Source organism: Aythya fuligula, chromosome 5, assembly GCF_009819795.1.
Source record: "Aythya fuligula isolate bAytFul2 chromosome 5, bAytFul2.pri, whole genome shotgun sequence".
Taxonomy (NCBI): domain Eukaryota; kingdom Metazoa; phylum Chordata; class Aves; order Anseriformes; family Anatidae; genus Aythya; species Aythya fuligula.
The window spans coordinates 27,956,205-27,974,417 of record NC_045563.1 but is presented as its reverse complement, the minus strand read 5'-3'; the positions used below and the strand labels follow the sequence as shown (position 1 = coordinate 27,974,417).

Below are 18,213 nucleotides of genomic sequence, written 5' to 3'. Positions count from 1 at the left end.
TTTGCTGATGTTACATATACTTTTTCCAACTCTTTTTCTCAGTAAGTTCCAATTTTGTGTGTCATCTTAGGATGCTGTCTAATAATGGAAAAAGGTACTTCAACTCAGATGTGGACACACCACCTTTAAGAACTTCAGGAACATTTAGCTGCTGTCACGTCTCCTATATCTACATCTCTGTTTTCATTTGATCCAAAAGAAATAAAAACAACCTAAGTTTTCAGGGCCAGGTTTAAAGTAATCTATTTTCTTTAGTTGACAACAGGTTTATGAGTTCATTGAGATTTGTCTTTAAAATTACCCTAAAGTCTAATGTGTAAGTTAATTATCTCCAGACAAGCATCTCCAATAATAAATCATGCCCACTGAGCATGTCATCATAGACATAAAAAACAATTATCATTTGTATGAAATACCACAAAATTCATCCCTACATCATGTACCACACCTCGTTACACAGAGACAGCAAATGATTTGCATCTCAACAAAATGCCTGTTATGCCTTTGAATAGGCTTTTTTATGTGAAGTAGATATCCATGTTACACATACATTGGTCTTCTGCCCGATTTCTTAGCTTTTAGTATTTAAGTGATTCATTAATATTATTTTTCTCTCTTCCCCCTTGTTCAGATGAATCATAACACTGGGCAGTCTTAAATCCTCTTGCAAACAAGTTCAAGTAAATTAGGAATTTACCAGTCAAAAAAAAGTTATTTTCCTCTCTCAAGAGAAGTAGTAACTGACTGTGTAGATGATGTTAATCTCTCTCAATGGTGATTAATACAGATGCACTTAAATCATCTGCGATCAACATAAAGAAATAGAGTGTAATTAACAGTCAAGTCTCATCTGAAAATTACTGCCATCTAAGCAAAAAAGAAGATGTGACTTACAATTTAGTTTCAGCAATAATTATAGAGAGGAGGTAGACACTTGTGATGCATTCTGTGTGATCCTTAGAACATGTCTGCAATGCTCAACAAGCATTACAGAGTCTAAGTTACCCATTGTTGCTAAGGATCAATACATCCATCCCCACCCTTACGGTGGCAGCACAATACATGGTCCACTCGGATAACTTGAAGAGTTGATAAACTACAGTTACACGTTTATAAAAATATATGTGAAGTGAGAGAAACTCCACTGAATCTTCATATGCTAACATAAATTGTAACTGCTCTGACTCCTTCATTCAGCTCATATGCCACCTTGTCTGTAAGGTTAGCAGTCAAGCTTTTGTGTCTTTGTGCATATGTTAATCCCCAAGTTGCACCAATTCAGAAGTATGCACCAGAGAACTCACTTGTAACAGAAAGCTGCATTCAGATAGGTTGCTGGGTTTTGTCTTGGTTTAAAGTGTCTTCATTTTTTTTTTTTTTATCTTTTTTTTTTTTTTTTTTTTTTTTTGACTTTCCAAGGATCCAGACAATATAATCTTTTGCTTGAAAACTCATTCTAATCCCCTCCCCTAACCAGTAGATAGGTCCAGCTGTTCTCATGCACCAGTTGCTTCACTTCCTAAGCTATACAAATACCCATTACAGAAGACATTGCCTCCTGTATCTAGCCCGTCAGTAAACAACTCCTTGCTTCACTGAAGAAGGCCCTGCCCCACCTTACCTTTTGGTGATCCGTTGGCATGCTTCAGTATAAAACATCTATCTCTGAATTTAAATTTAAACAAATGATGAGACCTTACAGGTTAGTATTAAGCAGGAGAAATATACACAGGCCATTACTGATTCTTGAATGAAAAGAGAAATGATAAGCATTAAGCCTCAAGTGATAACACCTTTTGGAATACTAATATTCAATCACTTTTGGTATGCTGTAAGAACTGTATCAAGCAAAGACTTATTTTATACCGGTTTAAAGCTTGGAAAGGCAAGAACAACAACACTATATTGAACTCTTACCACTAGAAGTGAGATTAAGATACGGTGAAGTTTTTGTATTCACAGTAATTAATTTATTCCTACATTAAGTCTGAGTTGTTAAAAAAAGGAAGCCTAACACAGTGAAACATGCACTTTAAAAGAAAACAGTAATCATAAGGATAATGAAAGTAGCTAAAAAAAAAAATAAAATGAAACAAAATAGGAAACTGAAGCACATAACTTTTTTTTTTTCTCCCCTCTCCTCTCCACATGATTTACAGCCTCTACAGACCTAACATCTGGAAAATGAAGCAAGCTACTCTCAAGTAAACCCCCTTCTTTCTACTTGCTTGAGTATATAAACATAACTCTCAGAAAAGAAAAACACCAATTGCTATTATTATTATTATTTTACCAACATTTATCATTTCTGCCTAGTCCTCAAGATACTCAGCTCATCATACACCTTCCATGGTTATTCTTTTCCTTATTCCAACTTTTTTTTTTGTGTTACTGCTGTCTGTCTCTTCTCAGATGACATACCTCAGCTGGGCACTGCAATTTTGTAGAGAATCTCCAGGGGACTTTTAGCAAAGAGGAGCCAGAGAAGCCTCTCGAGCCATAAACCCAAACACAGACTTTGGCCAATCAGTACAGGGTAGGAGAGTCTTTCCAATAACTGAAGAATGAATTTAGCAGAACTTACACCTACATTTTCTTCCTTATCTGCAGATTCTCATTTAGCAATGTCCTCTTTAACTTGGGGAAAACTTTTTCTTCATATGTATCACTTGAGAATCAGAATGTTTTATATCAAATCCTGTAGCCTTCATTTGCCACCTGGTGCTAAGTGATAGATAGCCATTAACATAATGATTACGTAAGCAGTGTTTCTTCCAAAATCACTACCATTTTTTCTTCAACTTAATTGCTTGTAAAAAGCAAACTCTAAGAAATTGGACTACTCTTACTACCAACCCTTACTCATCTTAGAAGACCAGCCTGAGGAACCAGAGGTAAGATGACAGTTGACAAACAAACAAAAATTTAGAGCTGCAAAATAAAACAGCAGCGTGCATGGGTAGATGATTTGTCTCTCTGTAGTCATCAACAGAACAATATTCATTATAACCTGCAGCTGTTTTCCTCTCCCAGTTTGTTCTCTGTAAAGATTTTTGCATGTGGTAAAACCACAAAGTAGGAGGTGTGGTAGTATAAGGTGAATGATAGTATAGAAACATGCAACCATAAGTGAAATCTGCAGTCTTTTAACCACCCATTCATTGTAGAATGCAATTTTCTGGTACATGTTTGGACTTCATTCTTTGAATGAATTGTAAGGAAAAAAAAAAAATCTTATAAGGAAGGATCTGATACTGTAACAACACTTTCAAGCCACATGCTACAGTTAGTTCTGTTGACAGAAACACCTCAGGCTTCATATATGACATTGATCTGGAAGGTATGCCATGCATTTTCCCAGGGCTGCCAACCTATACCTCATTGTAAATCAGGAGAGAAAATAGTCTGAGGTTCTAATTTTTCCTCGTATAAAACAGATACCTTAGCTAATGAATTTCCACAATGTCTCAAAGACTCTTAATTAGAAAATGAATCCAAACAGAACAACCATAAATTACATAAGCACATATATAAGTCTTTACTAAAGATATCTTTTTTTTTTTTTTCGCTTCTAACCTCTTACAAATCAAAAGAGATTATAATGAATGCTCCAGAACATATATGGTGTTCAAAATACATGGAAGCTATTAAAAAGTCTCCTCAGAGCACAAGCCCCTTTCACAACCTTAAAAATGGTATCAGATCTTGATAAACCATAGGCCATACGATGAATTTTGTATTAAATTTTAATCTAGTGATACACAGTAGAAAATAATGATCACCAAATTGCTTCTGTGACCAGTTATCACCAACAGAGTACTCAGGGAAGAGCAAGAAAGCCCGAATTCAGTGGATAGCATCCTTAAAAAATAAATAAGAGTGACTGGAATACCCAGAAAGGTCCCCAAAGAAGAGACCTCCCTAGCATTCATCCAGAAAAAGTTCATCATTTTTTTAAAAACAAAAACAAAGCAACACAATTGCTCCTGAAAATTCAAGTTGTTAAATACATATTAAATGAGTTACCTTAACATCGTTTTGCCTGTTTTAATACCTGGTTTAACTCTTCTTCCTACAGCTTGCTTTATGGTTTAACCAATTACCTTTTTAAAAGTTCTATTTAATTATCAGTTTAATAAACTTTTGTAACTGTCAGGATATATAAATATATTTCTCCTATACTTTTTTATCATCATTTGATCCATTGCCTTGTTTCTTTCAACACAGAAAAAATTGCCTAATGGAAGAATAAGGCTTTGAAAAAAGGAAGACGGACAGCATCTTCGAACATGACAGCACACAGCATGTGGTAGATTTCAGTTAGTCAAAAAGACTGATCTCATGGAAAGCTTGCATATATTTTGCAAAGTAAGAGGTCATATCGTCTCGCATTTAAAATGTCATTTCAAAAGGCTATTGTTGGTGATAGACATGATAAGCAGTAATACCAGGCCCAAGAGAGCACTGTAACTTAGCTTTGGATACTCACAAATATAAGACAAATGCTCCTAAATCCATCCTGACCACAAAAGAGAAACTGAAGTTCAACTAGTTCTGTATTTGCTGCTAGTGAACATCTTCAGGCATAAAATTAGCCAAACTACACCACAAACAGTCAACAGAACTTTTAGCACTAATAGCAACTGTGATTAGTAGCTTAGATTTACATATCTGATGTCTGTAGATATCAGATAATGTTAGGAAAAAGTCAAAAAAAGTTCTGTTGAACTCATTCGTAAGAAAAGAGTTGATAATGTTCAAAACCAAGTTATAGAGAAAGACTATGTGCCTTCATTATTAATTCTGAGAAATCCCATTTTGGTACTTGTGTACATATCCCCTCTTCCTTCCACTGAGCACCACCAAGAAGAGTCTAACTTCAATTTCCTCTATTAACATCCCAGAAGGCAACCAAAAGAAACAAGATCCCATCTTAGACTAAGATGGGATCTTCCTAAGACTGAATAAATTCATATATCTGTACTTCTCCTCACATGTTCTCCAGTTACTTGATAGCATTTTACAAACATGTTTTATTACAACAGCTGAAGAATATATAGTGGCTTGTTCAATTATGTCCAACCATTTATGCTTAACATGAGTTATGGAATTCTAACCCATTAGGCTTAACGTTCATATTGACAGTATCTTCTGCTTTTTAGCCTTTTTGTTGTTGTTTTTTAATGTTTGCTTTGAGAAAGCAAGAAAAAAGGGTATGGGAAAAAAATAGAGTGCCAGGATTTTTAAAATGGTGGCAATGAGTGCTAGCCTTAACCCTTGCTTCAGAGTCACCCTGCAATACACCAAGTGCTTCCAGAAGACTCCAAACATTGTAAAGTCTGCTGCTGAGTTACAGAAGAATAAGACTGTCAGTTATTCACATCAGGTCTGTATACTGGACCCTGACATTCCTCATGCTTACTTATACTTTCTCTAGGTTCCAGTGAAATGTCAACAACTCCCCAGCTCATTCAAATCCTGCAAATGTCACATCCCTCTTCCACTATGAATTGATGCATAAGACATGGCAAACAAGAGCATTAAGCAATACGACTAGCTTCTACCTCTAGTAAATGTCTTGGCTACTTCATTTAGAAAGGAAAACAAGTGCTTCCTTCCCAGCCCCCTCCCCACCACATCTGAAAAAAAAAAAAAAAAAAAAACTCTCAAAAACTTTCCAGTCTTAGTCTCATTTTCTCAAAGAATTCCACACTTTCACTAAAGCCACTTTCACCCCAACTTCCATATTTGAATATTTGCTCTCACAAAGGAAAAGTTTATTTTCTTTTTGCAAGCCACGTTGTTTTGAACTAACTGATGCTTGCAATAGCAGATTAGATCAACTCTTTCTACAGTAGGTGAGGATCTGGTCAGTTTTCACTTAACTTTCTCAGTGAGAAAAATTAATTATCACTCCATTTCATTCTTTGCCTTCTTGAGAATAGCAATACTACACCATAAGTTCAGGACTATGCATTTGTCAAGTAGATTAACTCTGCCATGAAGTACTTCTACAGTTCTCAAATAGATTCTACTGATACAAAAATCTCATGAGCACACACACACACCAACTCCCCTTCTTCTGGCACCAAATCTTTGCTCCCTGTTCGTCCCATTCAGTCATTCAATAAACACGATGAGTGCTGAAGACACAGAACTGTAGAGTATGACGCTTGTTATTTTATATTAATAGTATAGGGTCTATCTATACTCACTATGTGCAGTTGCAGAAAGTCACCAAGCCCAGGGGCACTGTCAATCCTCACAAGAATGCCATCCTTCACTGTTGTGCTGAAGCCCACAGCAAGACGGTCTGTCCTTGTGCTTGGTCTGTCATTAGCTGGCCAGGTGTACAAGATGAGACCTCCACTCTTCCCAAATATATATGTGGCACCAGCTACAAAACAGAAAACCAAAGAACAAGAAGCATTAATTATTCGTTTCGTTTATTCGTCAACTCCGGAAATAATTCTGCGGCTTCTGAAAAGGAATATATGCAAGCATATGCTTTCATTAGTTAACACGGGAAAATCAAGGCCCCCTACTGACGAGGCTACTGACAACACACAGAGAAGACTCCATGCAAATCAATTTGTCAATGAGGGAAATATATTTTCCAGGCTCTGCTAAGTAATAGTGGAGGACAGCACAATAAAATACATTTTGCGACAAGTGACATGGAAAGTCCTCTTGGATATTTACAACACGTTATAATGCACATGAAATGGCTATTTAGACTGCCCTCTCACATGTGTTCCACAAGTTTTCCTTTGCTGAGCCACAACCCTGAAATGCTAGATGCTTTTTCTAACAGAAAGAGATAAGAAGATGAAATAGCTTTTTAAATCAGACAAAATGTATCTGTTCTCCCACCATTAGCCTTGCACCATTAGACTCAATAACAAACAACATAATTTCTTCCTTATGGAAAGTTCATCCTTCAGATGAACATGGACTCAAGACTCCAAATACTTCCAGTTAGTAATCTAAATGTGCATGTATGTTATTCAGAGCATCCTCATGTTCCTACATACATAACAGCAGGAGAACCACAAGCAAACAAACACGCTTCCTCTTGAGGTATAAATCACTGAAGACTTCTCTACTGTATGCAACCAGCTAAATTATAACTTACATTGGGAGCCTGAGATATTTTGGTTCCTAAATAAAGGCAAGCAGCCTTTGAGATAAAGATAAGTGAAACGCTTATCAAGAATGAATGATTTCATTAATGCTTAATATCATCCCAGACAATGCCAGATAACATAATGCTTTTTTTTTTTTTTTTTTTTTTTTTTTTCCAGGGGACAGGGGGGGAAGAGTGTAAAGAAGAGAGAAACACCAAAAAGCAACCAATCAAATATCTATTTCAGAAGCATGGGATATAGGACTCAGTCTTATTTGGGTATTCAGAGGAAATACTTGGCCTCTTTGAGGCTTACCTTGTCTTCAGTTCAAGACTCCTCACAGTGGGAGACTATTTTTTTCAACACCGCTTAAGACTTTTGGAAATCTAGTACACGCATCTCCAGCATAATTTGTTTGGAAATTTGTTCCCTGACTTTTTTTTTTTTTTTTTTTTTTTTTTTTTTAAGAAGGACAATACCAAACCTCTCCAAACCCGAATGCTGTCCTCTCACATTTACAAGGGCCATCTCAGCTCAGTTAGACAGACACACCAGTGAGAAATTTACCATCACAGATGAATAAGCTGAGAAGCAGAAGTGTTCAGAGACCACTTTCTCACTTGTACTCAACACTCAAAGTTAGGAGCAGGATTTTTATAACTCATCAAAACAGCCTCTGAGCTTCTTGGAAAATGTGATTAAAATTGCCATTCCAGATCCAAATCTACAGGCAAGTCAGGAATACATCTCAGTGCCTCAGCAACTTACTGTACCTGAGTTTCTAAGTACTATTACAACAGGTCACAAGCTACAAAATAATAAGCAAAAATATCCAGTTCCCATTTCAGCACCAGGGATGCAACATCTGTGGACAGCACAGGACAACGCGGTACATTTTCCAGTCTGAGTGAAACTACAACTAATGCTATTTCTCCCCCCACGTATACCAACCAGCAACGTGTATCAAATAACCCTGAGAAGAATAAGCATAACTAGATAAAGAAACAGGTTGAATCTTATATGGGTCACTTCAACACTTGCCTACAAAGCTGCAGCTCCAGTAAAGCTCTTCATGACCTGAATTCCAACTGAATAGTACATATTAGTGGAAATAATTGATACCCTTCACCCTAGTTTAAGAAGCTTCCTCTCAGCACATATTACCAAGACAGCAAAAACTCAGGCACATAGAAGGGAAATGATTTATAAGCAGCTGACTCAATGATAAGAGTGAAAACGCATCCATGTTCCCTATCTTCCAGGTCTCCGCATACCCACCAGAACACACACTCAGTAAATTCAAACTGATGTCTGAAATCAGAGTTAAGTAGGAAATTTCACTTTTAAGTGTGAGTTAACAGAAAACCACACTGACATACTGGAACTTTGAGCATGCATCATTTCAGTTTCAGAAAGGTTAATTCTACAGACTGAACTCTAACTGCTCATCAAGATGAAGACGCATGACTTGCAAAATATGTAGAGTATGTTTTAGTTTCTTTGCTTTTAAACACATCCCCAACTATATATGTAAACTCTTCAAGTTAGCAATGTTAGCAGTGACTGCGTATTGAATTATCTATGGCTTTCACCATAGTTGGGAATACAAACTGCCCACTATAAACTACATTACAAATATCTTCCTTCAGTAATTAGCTTGTTCTGAAAGCTGTGTGTATTTCATTACAGATTAAAGCAAGACACATCAGCATGTTAAGTAAAGCAAGATGAGTTTACGTATTGTTAATGACTTAATGGATTAAAACCTGCTTTCCAAAACTATTCTCACTTGAACTGCAAGTTTGGTTGGTTTCCTTCTACTACCACCTCCCCGCTTCCCCTATAAAGGGCCTGATAACCAGTTAAAAAGAAAAAAAAAAAAAAAAAGGCAAGACAAACTTGGAAGAGAGTTCTTCGCTATTTATAAAGACAGATGATTTCATTGCCTAAGAGCCATTTGGCTGCAGGTAGAGCATGTCAGAGCTCCTGTGAGCTCCAATTAGAACCAATTATGTCTTCATAGGCCTGTCATGGGACTTAACTGCTTAACAGAGCTCATTTTTCCCTCACAAAACACAGCTTTTGTTTCTAGGCTTAACTTGAAGAAATTCAGTACTTTGGGTTTACATGTATGCACAAAACTCCATCAAATGAAACCACCAAGAGATCACTACCTAAACTAACCTTTTAACGGAAGCCTGATGGCCAGCAGTTGTTTCTTTATTGTACAGGTCAAAATTACCTGCATAATAATAGATGGGCTGGTTGGTTCACCTGTGCATAGCTGAATGTACTATTATTTGTTGTGTATGTAAGTGCCCCTTTCAATTCCTTCCACTTTGAGGCTATACAGGATACAAGTTGCTCTGTGTTGAAATCCATGTCATGTTAACTTCATACCAATAAATTAGCTTTCCTCCTGAAGTATAAACAGAATAGTCACTCCTATCTAAAAACACAAGGTGCAGATGTTAACTAAAAATTGAAGAGGAAGAATAATTGGAATTACTACTACAAAGCGATCATATTAGAAAAGCAAACAAAAATCCAAACAAACATTTGACTTGAGTGCTCCTGTTTGACAGCAGCTGCCATGCGATCATTCTCAGAGTTTGAAACTTAAGAGAACCGAACAAGATTAAAAAGTAGAATTTCTCTTCCTCCCATGACAATTTCTATTTAAGACTGATGATGGATAGGACACTGTTAACGAGCAGCTACTGGATGTCTAGGTTTTCCTCATTGTTCAAGGCTTAGTTGCATAACTAACTTAATAAACAACCCCAACCATGCCCTGGAAACAAGGAATTCTGAGGGACTATTAATTCCGTGGCATTTATTGCTAGTGTTTCACTACTTCCACTATATTACCCACACTTTGTAAATACAACAAAAGATACAAGTGCACAAAAATGATTTTCCTCCTCAACTGTGAGAAATCCCACTTCTCACAGTGCCCTGGGCCACCTTTACTGTACAAATGTGCGAAAACAAACAGGAGCAGAATATGTTCAGCTGCTTTACTGGGATGCTGCATGCAGAATTTGGAGCTCAGAGAAGCCAAGAAATATATGGTAAGGAAACACTGTAGAGATTTAAGCTACTAGGACACCACTACCCGTTTAGTGTACATAAGACTGCAATTTCTCATAAAAATAAAGTTTAGCAAAATGGCAGTTGACTACTATAACTTTGGTATTTAGAGATGTAAAAAATTAGAGACCGACATGTCACAATACATGTGACAAAGCTGCTGTTCAGAGCCTGACTACTTAGCTTAGGGAAGTTGTGCATTTTGTTAGCTACATTCATGGACAGAACTGTTAGATTATTTAGTTCCAGTCAAAACAAAATAGTTTAAGGCAAAATCCTCATCACAGAAAATTCCTAACAGAAAAGTTATCAACAATGTTATAAGCCACAGCAAGTAAAACCTCACAGTGAGTTGTGCTAAGAAACATTTACTTGAAGTTGGCACCACCATCTATAATTTTAAATCAGTTATCATTTTTTCTAATCATTGCCCAAAGTCCTCAAAATCTATCTTAAGGAAGAGTATCCTTCAATCAATGCTGAAGAACTGCAGCAGCTCCATCTTGCCTAGAACTAATCCTGTCAAGCAGTAGAGAACAAGTCTGCCACATTTACACAAGATACAACTTCTTTTGTCCCTTAGGGATTCTGCAAATCTCCTGCTGTTAAATAAAAACATTCTCTATTTGCATCTACAAAGTCATTTTATCAACAGCCCATTTTGTCTTGGCTACACTCAAACTATTCTTCACTGTGGCCAGGAAAATATCATGTCTGACAGATATTACAGCCCACGAACACATAGACATAGTTTACAACAGCAACTCTGGACTGGGATGAGTTTAATGTACTGTGAGCTGCACAGTTCAGACTTTTAAAACCAAAAAGCACCTTTAACATGAAAATTAATAAGGATCTCAGGTAACGATTGTAGCTTTTAACCAGGTCTGAGTTAAAAGAACAAAAATTTATGACCAGAATCCCACATTCCTTCATGACAATATTGACTAAACAATCTGAACTGAGGTAATCTCACATTGTTATACTGACAGCTAACAAACTTTTGTTTTTATTCAGGCACAGGGAAATAAAGACAATAAACAATTAAACAAACACTCAGGAAAATACCTTTCCTCCCCCTCGTCTGCCTGACCTGCACCCCACCATCAACCATCCCCTTCCTAGTCTGAACTTCCCAGCATATGACACTTGGCTCCTTATCCTCCCTGCCCTCCGCAGAGACAGTGCAGGAGATCAGGGTTGACGCATGGAAGTTTTTCTGCCATTCCCCACTTCTTGTTTATTTTCTGTGTGCTAGCATGGGTTTTCCACCAGACCCCAGTCCCTCAGGGACATAGCTGTTCCTGCACAGGTCCCCTGTAGGCCCCAGGCATGCCCCTGCACGTGATTGTCCACAGGCCTCACTGAGTTCCTCAGCAGCGTGCATGTTCTCACACAGGATCCCAGGGGCCCCATTCCTTAAGGGATGTCACTACCCCAGGCTGCAGTGCCCTCAAAGGCACATGTCATCTGGCACAGAGAGCCAGTTTCCAAGAAGTTCCCAGCATGTCCCCAGCCATATCTGCTTGCATGTGCCTTTTCCTGATCCTTCTTCTGTTCCCCCTTTCATGCTTCCTCACGTGCCACCTCCTGTGTTAACTATCGCTAGCAGCTATCATCCGTTCTTGACCATTTCTGAGCAGTGGCATTACATGCTTCTCTGATCAGTTGAAGTTCTAGCATGCGGTGGGCTGTTTTCACCCACGTCAGAGCCAGCTGTGACTAGCGCAGGGCAGTTCACAGCCTCCTACCATACCGGTGCTCTGCACCCCCTGCCGCTCATGCAGCCAGAAGTCTCCTGCTCATGGTGGTAATTCACCATAATGATATTTCGGTTTATTTATCATGGTAACATCTCTCTACCTAAAATAACACGAGACACTGCATGTGCCTTTCTCTCAGTTATTGTCTTTGTTCTGCATAGGATTCTAAATACATAGTGTTACTTCACATTTGGGTAAAAGGACTGGAAGACTATTTTTACTTTCCTTAATAAGGGAAGAAATGGAAGATACACAATTTTAGAAGTCAGACTGAAGTATAAAAACAAAATAACCCTATTATTTTTCTTACCCTATTGCTATGTTTTTGGGGGGATTTTTTTTTTTTTTTTTTCCTTTTTGTGACTACTTCATGGTCCTACTATATTTCCTGATAGTTTATTTTTCAATTTTTTTTTTTCTGATGAGGCACCTATGGTACTTCATATGTAACTATAAAGGTCCTACCATGTTTGCTAATAATTAAGGCATTAGTAAAGGAATGCAAGTTAGAATTCTGGCATGAAAGCAGGCGAGAAAAGTTCAGACACAAAACTGCTGAAACTCAATAAGGAGATAATGCTTCCTGCAGCAGTAAATGTTAGGTGGTCATGTAATGAAAAAAAAACACAGCTCCCAAAAAAACAAGGTGGAGAGAACTATTCTGCCCTAGCAAGTGGAGATGAACAAAACAACAAGGGAGAGTTGTAAAACAATTTATGTTCAGATTAATAGAAATCTCTGATCAAATAGAGTAGAGGTTTTGACTGAAATAGCTGTGAATGAAAATCTCAAATTAGCGTCCAGGTCTTTGCCCAACAGTTTTGAGTGTTTCAAATAAAAATAAAAGTAATAAGTAAAGGTAAATCAGATTAACCTGATTACTACCCCCAAAGATTCAGGTCTCTCCCAGATATTCACAGCTTAAGGCAAACTGCGTATTTGACCACTCAGTTCACAGACAGGAAAAGAATGGCATAGCTCTTCATGGCTTTATTCAGTTCAACATCTTATTTGCACTAGCTGCTCTCTTCAGGAAAAATATACACAGACTGATTAAAAATAAAGCTTCTGACAATTGTTTTTCCAGCTTTTTCCTTCTGGCACATCAAATAGGCCGTGCAACTGTGCAACTCTGAGTTTCCTCCAAATTAATTTCTTAGGAGTAAAAAATTAAAAGAATGGTAAAAGAATGTTTTGAGGACAGATAATGAGTGTCCATATCTATTAAGATTAACAGTGATTAAAACAGGTAAAATCCTTACCTAATTTTGCAATAAACTCCTGAATAGCATGGATTTGACTGACTTCATAACTGGAAATCACCAGAACTGGGTCAACTCTAAGTGTGCTGGAAGATCTGTATTGTCTAGAGAAGACCTATTATGTGTTTCCTATTTCCAGTTTTTGTGATAAACATTTAAAAATTATTCCTGTGGGTGCTATCCACTACACACACTGTATACAGGTACCATTATCAAACTAATTAAGGACTGAGGGGGTAAAAAAAAAAAAAGTCAAGAAGCAGGTTGACTGAATTTAAGATTCATAAATGGTTTTAGGATTCAAGTAAGAAAATAACAGCACTAATACCAAGAAGCTTGCCAACCCCCTTCCCTCTGTCCTTCCATATTTGCAAAAACATCAGCCACCCTTAACACCTTCTTAATAATAAAGAACTAAAGGGAGGTGCTTTAGCAAAGTTTACAGGGGAGCTGGCCATCATTATCTGACTTGATTATTCCTTCACAGGATCCTTCTTGGGAGAAAACAGAGACAGACCTGATACATTTTATGACATGACTGCTGAAATGTCCATTTATTTAATCAAGAGTTTTAAACTGCCTAAGAATAAAAAAATATAAGGCCCTGAAGAACACAAAGCTTCCTGTCTAATCCCCCCAAAAACAAGCATCTGTGCTTAAAAAGACTTCTTATGAAGTAGCTCTTTTTCATTTCAGGACACTTTTTCTCTTGACAATCTTCTGAGATGCAGATTGAATGATATTTTCTTCTCCCTCCTCAGAAAACATACGTTGTTTTTTATGAAACTGCAATTCCTTTCCACCTATAAAATATGAAGAAGCTTATTCTACGCAAAAAGGAGTTAGGATATCTGCAAGACTAACTCAATATGGAAGCAGCAATTTGGATCATGCCTTCTTTGTTTGTCTGTCTTTTTCAATGACAGCAAATTAATACGAGTCACTTTCCTCCCCGTATGTGTGCATCAGCCAACAATCAGATCAGACAGTATGCTGCTTCTCATTAGTTACACTGCATTAAAAAGATTGGACGAAAAAAAAGGGAAAGAGGAAGGGAGTGTTCCTAGAACTACCAGTCAGTCCAAGATTCAAGTTCACACTTGAACCATGAATTTCCCTAAATCCAGCACACAGAAAATATCAATTTTTCCCTCTAATCTGAGTTAGTGATAGGGCACATCGGGGATATTTGCTATTTTGGAAGGAATTTAGGGATTAGCTGCTAACTCAAGTATGCCCAAGATTACCGAAGACGTACCAACTTAAACATAACAGATTACAGCCAGGAAATATTCTTTGTTAGTATTTTCATTTACATAAAATGAACGTGTTAACTAATTCATTGTCATATCTTTATCACTGACCTTAAGTGGACACCCAGGGAAAACAGAGAACAGAGCAAGCGTTACTTCCTTAAAGTACACACCCAGACTGTGAGCCCTTTTAGACACTGCCTCAGCCTTATATGGTTCATTTATACAGTAATTCCAAACAGACCTAATTTCCAGGTACTTATCAAGTCTCCCCTTGAAAGCATTTAGAAGTTTTGCATTCACAATAATGGCTTACAAACCTTCAGCTTCACATACTTAACTGTCACTGATTCAGCTAGCTGAACAGCCAGCCATGTGCTTTAGCAAAGGCAACTGGCAGCATCCTAAGCTGCATTGAGAGGACCGCAGCCAGCAGTTCAAGTGATTATTCCTCTTTATTCAGTGTTTGTTAGACCATATCTGGAGTAATGCATCCAATTTTGGGGACCCTAACACAAACAGACATTGACAAACTGAAGTGAGTTCACTGGAGGGCCACAAATACTGTCACAGGAGACTGAAGTGTCTGGCCTGTTAGGAAAGACCAAAGGAATTGGGCTTACTCATCTTGGAGAAGACAACTTCAAGGGGACCTAAGGGCAATCTCACAGCACTTGCACAGAAGTTAATGAGAAGACAAAAGCCATGGCCTTCACTGATGAATAACTTGAGAACAAGCAGCAATGGACATAGTTTGAAATAAGAGATTCCGACTTCACGGGATTAAAAGTGTTGTTTTTTTTTTCCTCCTCACAAAGACAGATACACAGTCAAACAGGTCATTCAAGGAGATTTGAGAGCCTCCATGCATGGAGTTCTCAATATCTGACTACATGAAACCCCAAGCAATCTGATCTGACCTCATAGCTGACCCTGCTCCGAGCAGGGGTTTGAAGTAGAGACTTTCTAAGGTCCCTTCCAGCCTGTTACTCTATTAAGTGAAGAATCACCTTCATTTTTCATACTTGCTCTTGATAAATAGATGTTCCCTAGTTCTTGTACTGGAAGACACAGTGATCTGTCCCTTTATCTATCCTCTCAGTGTCAACCTTGCCTCGTAGAGTGTTATCGTACCACCAGCCTCAGCCCTCAAGTCCTGTCTTTCAGTTGAATCATCAATTTCAGCCCCCACATCTTTAGGCAGACATATGACAGACATCAATCTAAAAGAGGTCCACAAGGACAATCCCTCCAGGACTTCTCTATGCACCACAGAAAAACAAAAACATCTTACAAAAAACATGTACTGCTTGTAACAAATACAGAACTTGCATTAGAGGAAGACAAAAGTCTTAAAACCAAAATGCACCAGAAGCAGTCAAAAAAAGTTAAAAATCCTCCAACTGAAATATGAAAATAGCTGAGTGTAAGTGCCCAGAGAACAGTGCCCAGTTACTGTGACCCTTGCAGGACAGGTTTGGGAGCGCAGATATCAGGGAGAGAATGTTACCTGCCACCTGGTGAGAAACTTCATCGGGGCAATGGTAACTAAATTCAGTAAAAGCAGATGCAAGAATTTCTTAGTTGCATTCATCTGCCAAAGAGAAACTGGAATCTGGATGTGGTTTCTTATTTCTTGGCATTTCCTGATAAAACAGCCCACAGAGAGAATGTCCTTGGAGAAGCCCAGAAGGCAGCATGCCAGAGGAACTTAACTCAGAGACTACTGTTAGCAGACAAAAGCACAGTAGGATTCATAGCACATTTGGGGCCTGGAGTGAGAACAGGGATGTTAGTTAACTAAAATAGTTTTTCAGAATCTGAATGGTAACAAGATGGCCTAGACAGCTCAGAATGGATGGAGGCTAGAGTGCTATTACTGATCCCAGCCCGTTCAGTTCTTCCCTAAAATAAATTCTCTCTAGTTTTGATCCTTAAGCTATGGCTTATGGCATTAAAACAAATGAACTATCAGGAAAAAAAAAATAAATACAAACACAAGCACTGTTCTCTCACTTTCATTTACTCACCTCATGTTTAGAAGAGATAACATACAGAATACAAGGTTTTGCTTGTTTTAAACTGGCCACTCAGTAAGAGTAAGTAATTCTTTTTTCTTCCTGAAACACGCATTCACATTTCTATAGTCTATGTAGAAAAAAACAGTAAATACAGTTTACATTTATGGTCTCCACAGCAGGAGACCAAAGCCCAAACTTTCAGGGTTGAATGTGGAAATGGGTTAGACTCCAAATACTAGCTACTAGATACTCCCCAGAGCCACAGAAGGTGACTAAATCACACACCAAGTCTGCAGCAAAGCTACTCTAACCTGCTGGCCACAAGCATTTCAGAAGCATGCTATAAAAATAGCAAGTTTCATTCTGAAAACCTACTCTTTTGCTACTTATTACTGTAAACACAGACTAGTCCTTTAGAATTAAGTGGGGCTGTTTTGGTCTGCCAAGAAAACCTACACTAGGAATTCTGAGCTTTTTCACCTCACCCCAAATACATCATTATCCATTACAACTACCGGAAGGCCAGGGATGAGAAAAAATACCTGTTTAGAAGCTTACCTTCCCAAAGACTCTCTAACCTTCCCCCCAAGGTCACATAGCGGGAATGCAAAAACAAAACAATCCAGAACTAATAGTACAGCATACAAACCCCTCCATAAATGATAACGCAACTTTTCTTAGTTTTCTTCTCTTCTCACCACCATGAAAGGACAGTCATCGTTACAAGAAGTGTACTGGTGTAAGCTTTATACAGGCGATCTGTTTAAAAGGTACTGTGCCAAAGTAAAAGACAAGTGTAATGGTTGTTTAATCATTCTCACCATGAAGTGCCAATTCTTTAGTCTCTTATGACATTCATGAATGATGCAGAGGGCTGGCATGATGAATGCAGAGCAATTCCGACTGACAGATACTTTCAGAGAATTTATATCCTTCCCATACTCCCAGGACAAAAGGGCTCTTGAGCTGAGTTATCATTTGTTCCATGAGAGGATTTACAGTCTTGCCAGCAACTCCTTTTACCTTACTCTCTAAAGCGTTTATTTTGATATACTGATTGTGATCATTCAAGAACAACTGTATCTGAAGACAGTCAGCTGAGGAGAGAAAAAGCACAGTGGTTCTGAATAACTCACTCACCTTGACCCAGGACTTTCTTCCCCTCAGCCAGTTTGCTTTGTCTTTGGTATCAGTTCTTTCCCGGCATCCTCTGCCATCCCCATTACAATCGTAATATCACTCAAGGGAGACATCTAATCTCCCATGCCTGGCTACCCTTCTTTCAAGGCAAAATACGAAGTTTAGCAGAAAAGCACTGCCACCCCACACCTCTTTCATCATTCTACTAGAAAGCAGCTTCTCCAGACATCACAGTTTTTGCACCAGACTTGAGTGGCCTACGTCTTACAGCTACAAGCAGCAACAGCTCCTAACATGGGACTCAATGGCAAAGCTGCACCTGGGCCTCATCTGGAGGAGCAGGCCAATACAGGAACCATGGAATATCCTGAGTTGGAAGGGACTCATAACGATCACTGAGTCCAACTCCTCATGTAACACACAGCCTCAACAGCACCGGCTGACCAAGATATTCCCACTGCCATGAGAAACATCACCAGACAAATCGCACAAGGCACGTTTGCCCACAAGAAGCCAACACTTCTTACCCCAGGCAGAGGCTACCACAGGCTCTT

The 18,213-nt window shown here is 38.3% G+C and overlaps 1 protein-coding gene across 16 annotated transcripts in view; it reads right to left on the bottom strand.

Annotated features, from left to right (window-relative positions):
- The window catches only part of NRXN3 (neurexin 3), a 978,580-nt gene that overhangs the window by 249,973 nt on the left and 710,394 nt on the right, over positions 1-18,213 (bottom strand). For all 16 annotated transcript variants that reach the window (XM_032188606.1, XM_032188602.1, XM_032188603.1 and 13 more), the window contains one exon: positions 6,216-6,397. In XM_032188606.1, the coding sequence (XP_032044497.1) occupies positions 6,216-6,397 (182 nt within the window). The remainder of the gene's footprint in view (positions 1-6,215; positions 6,398-18,213) is intronic.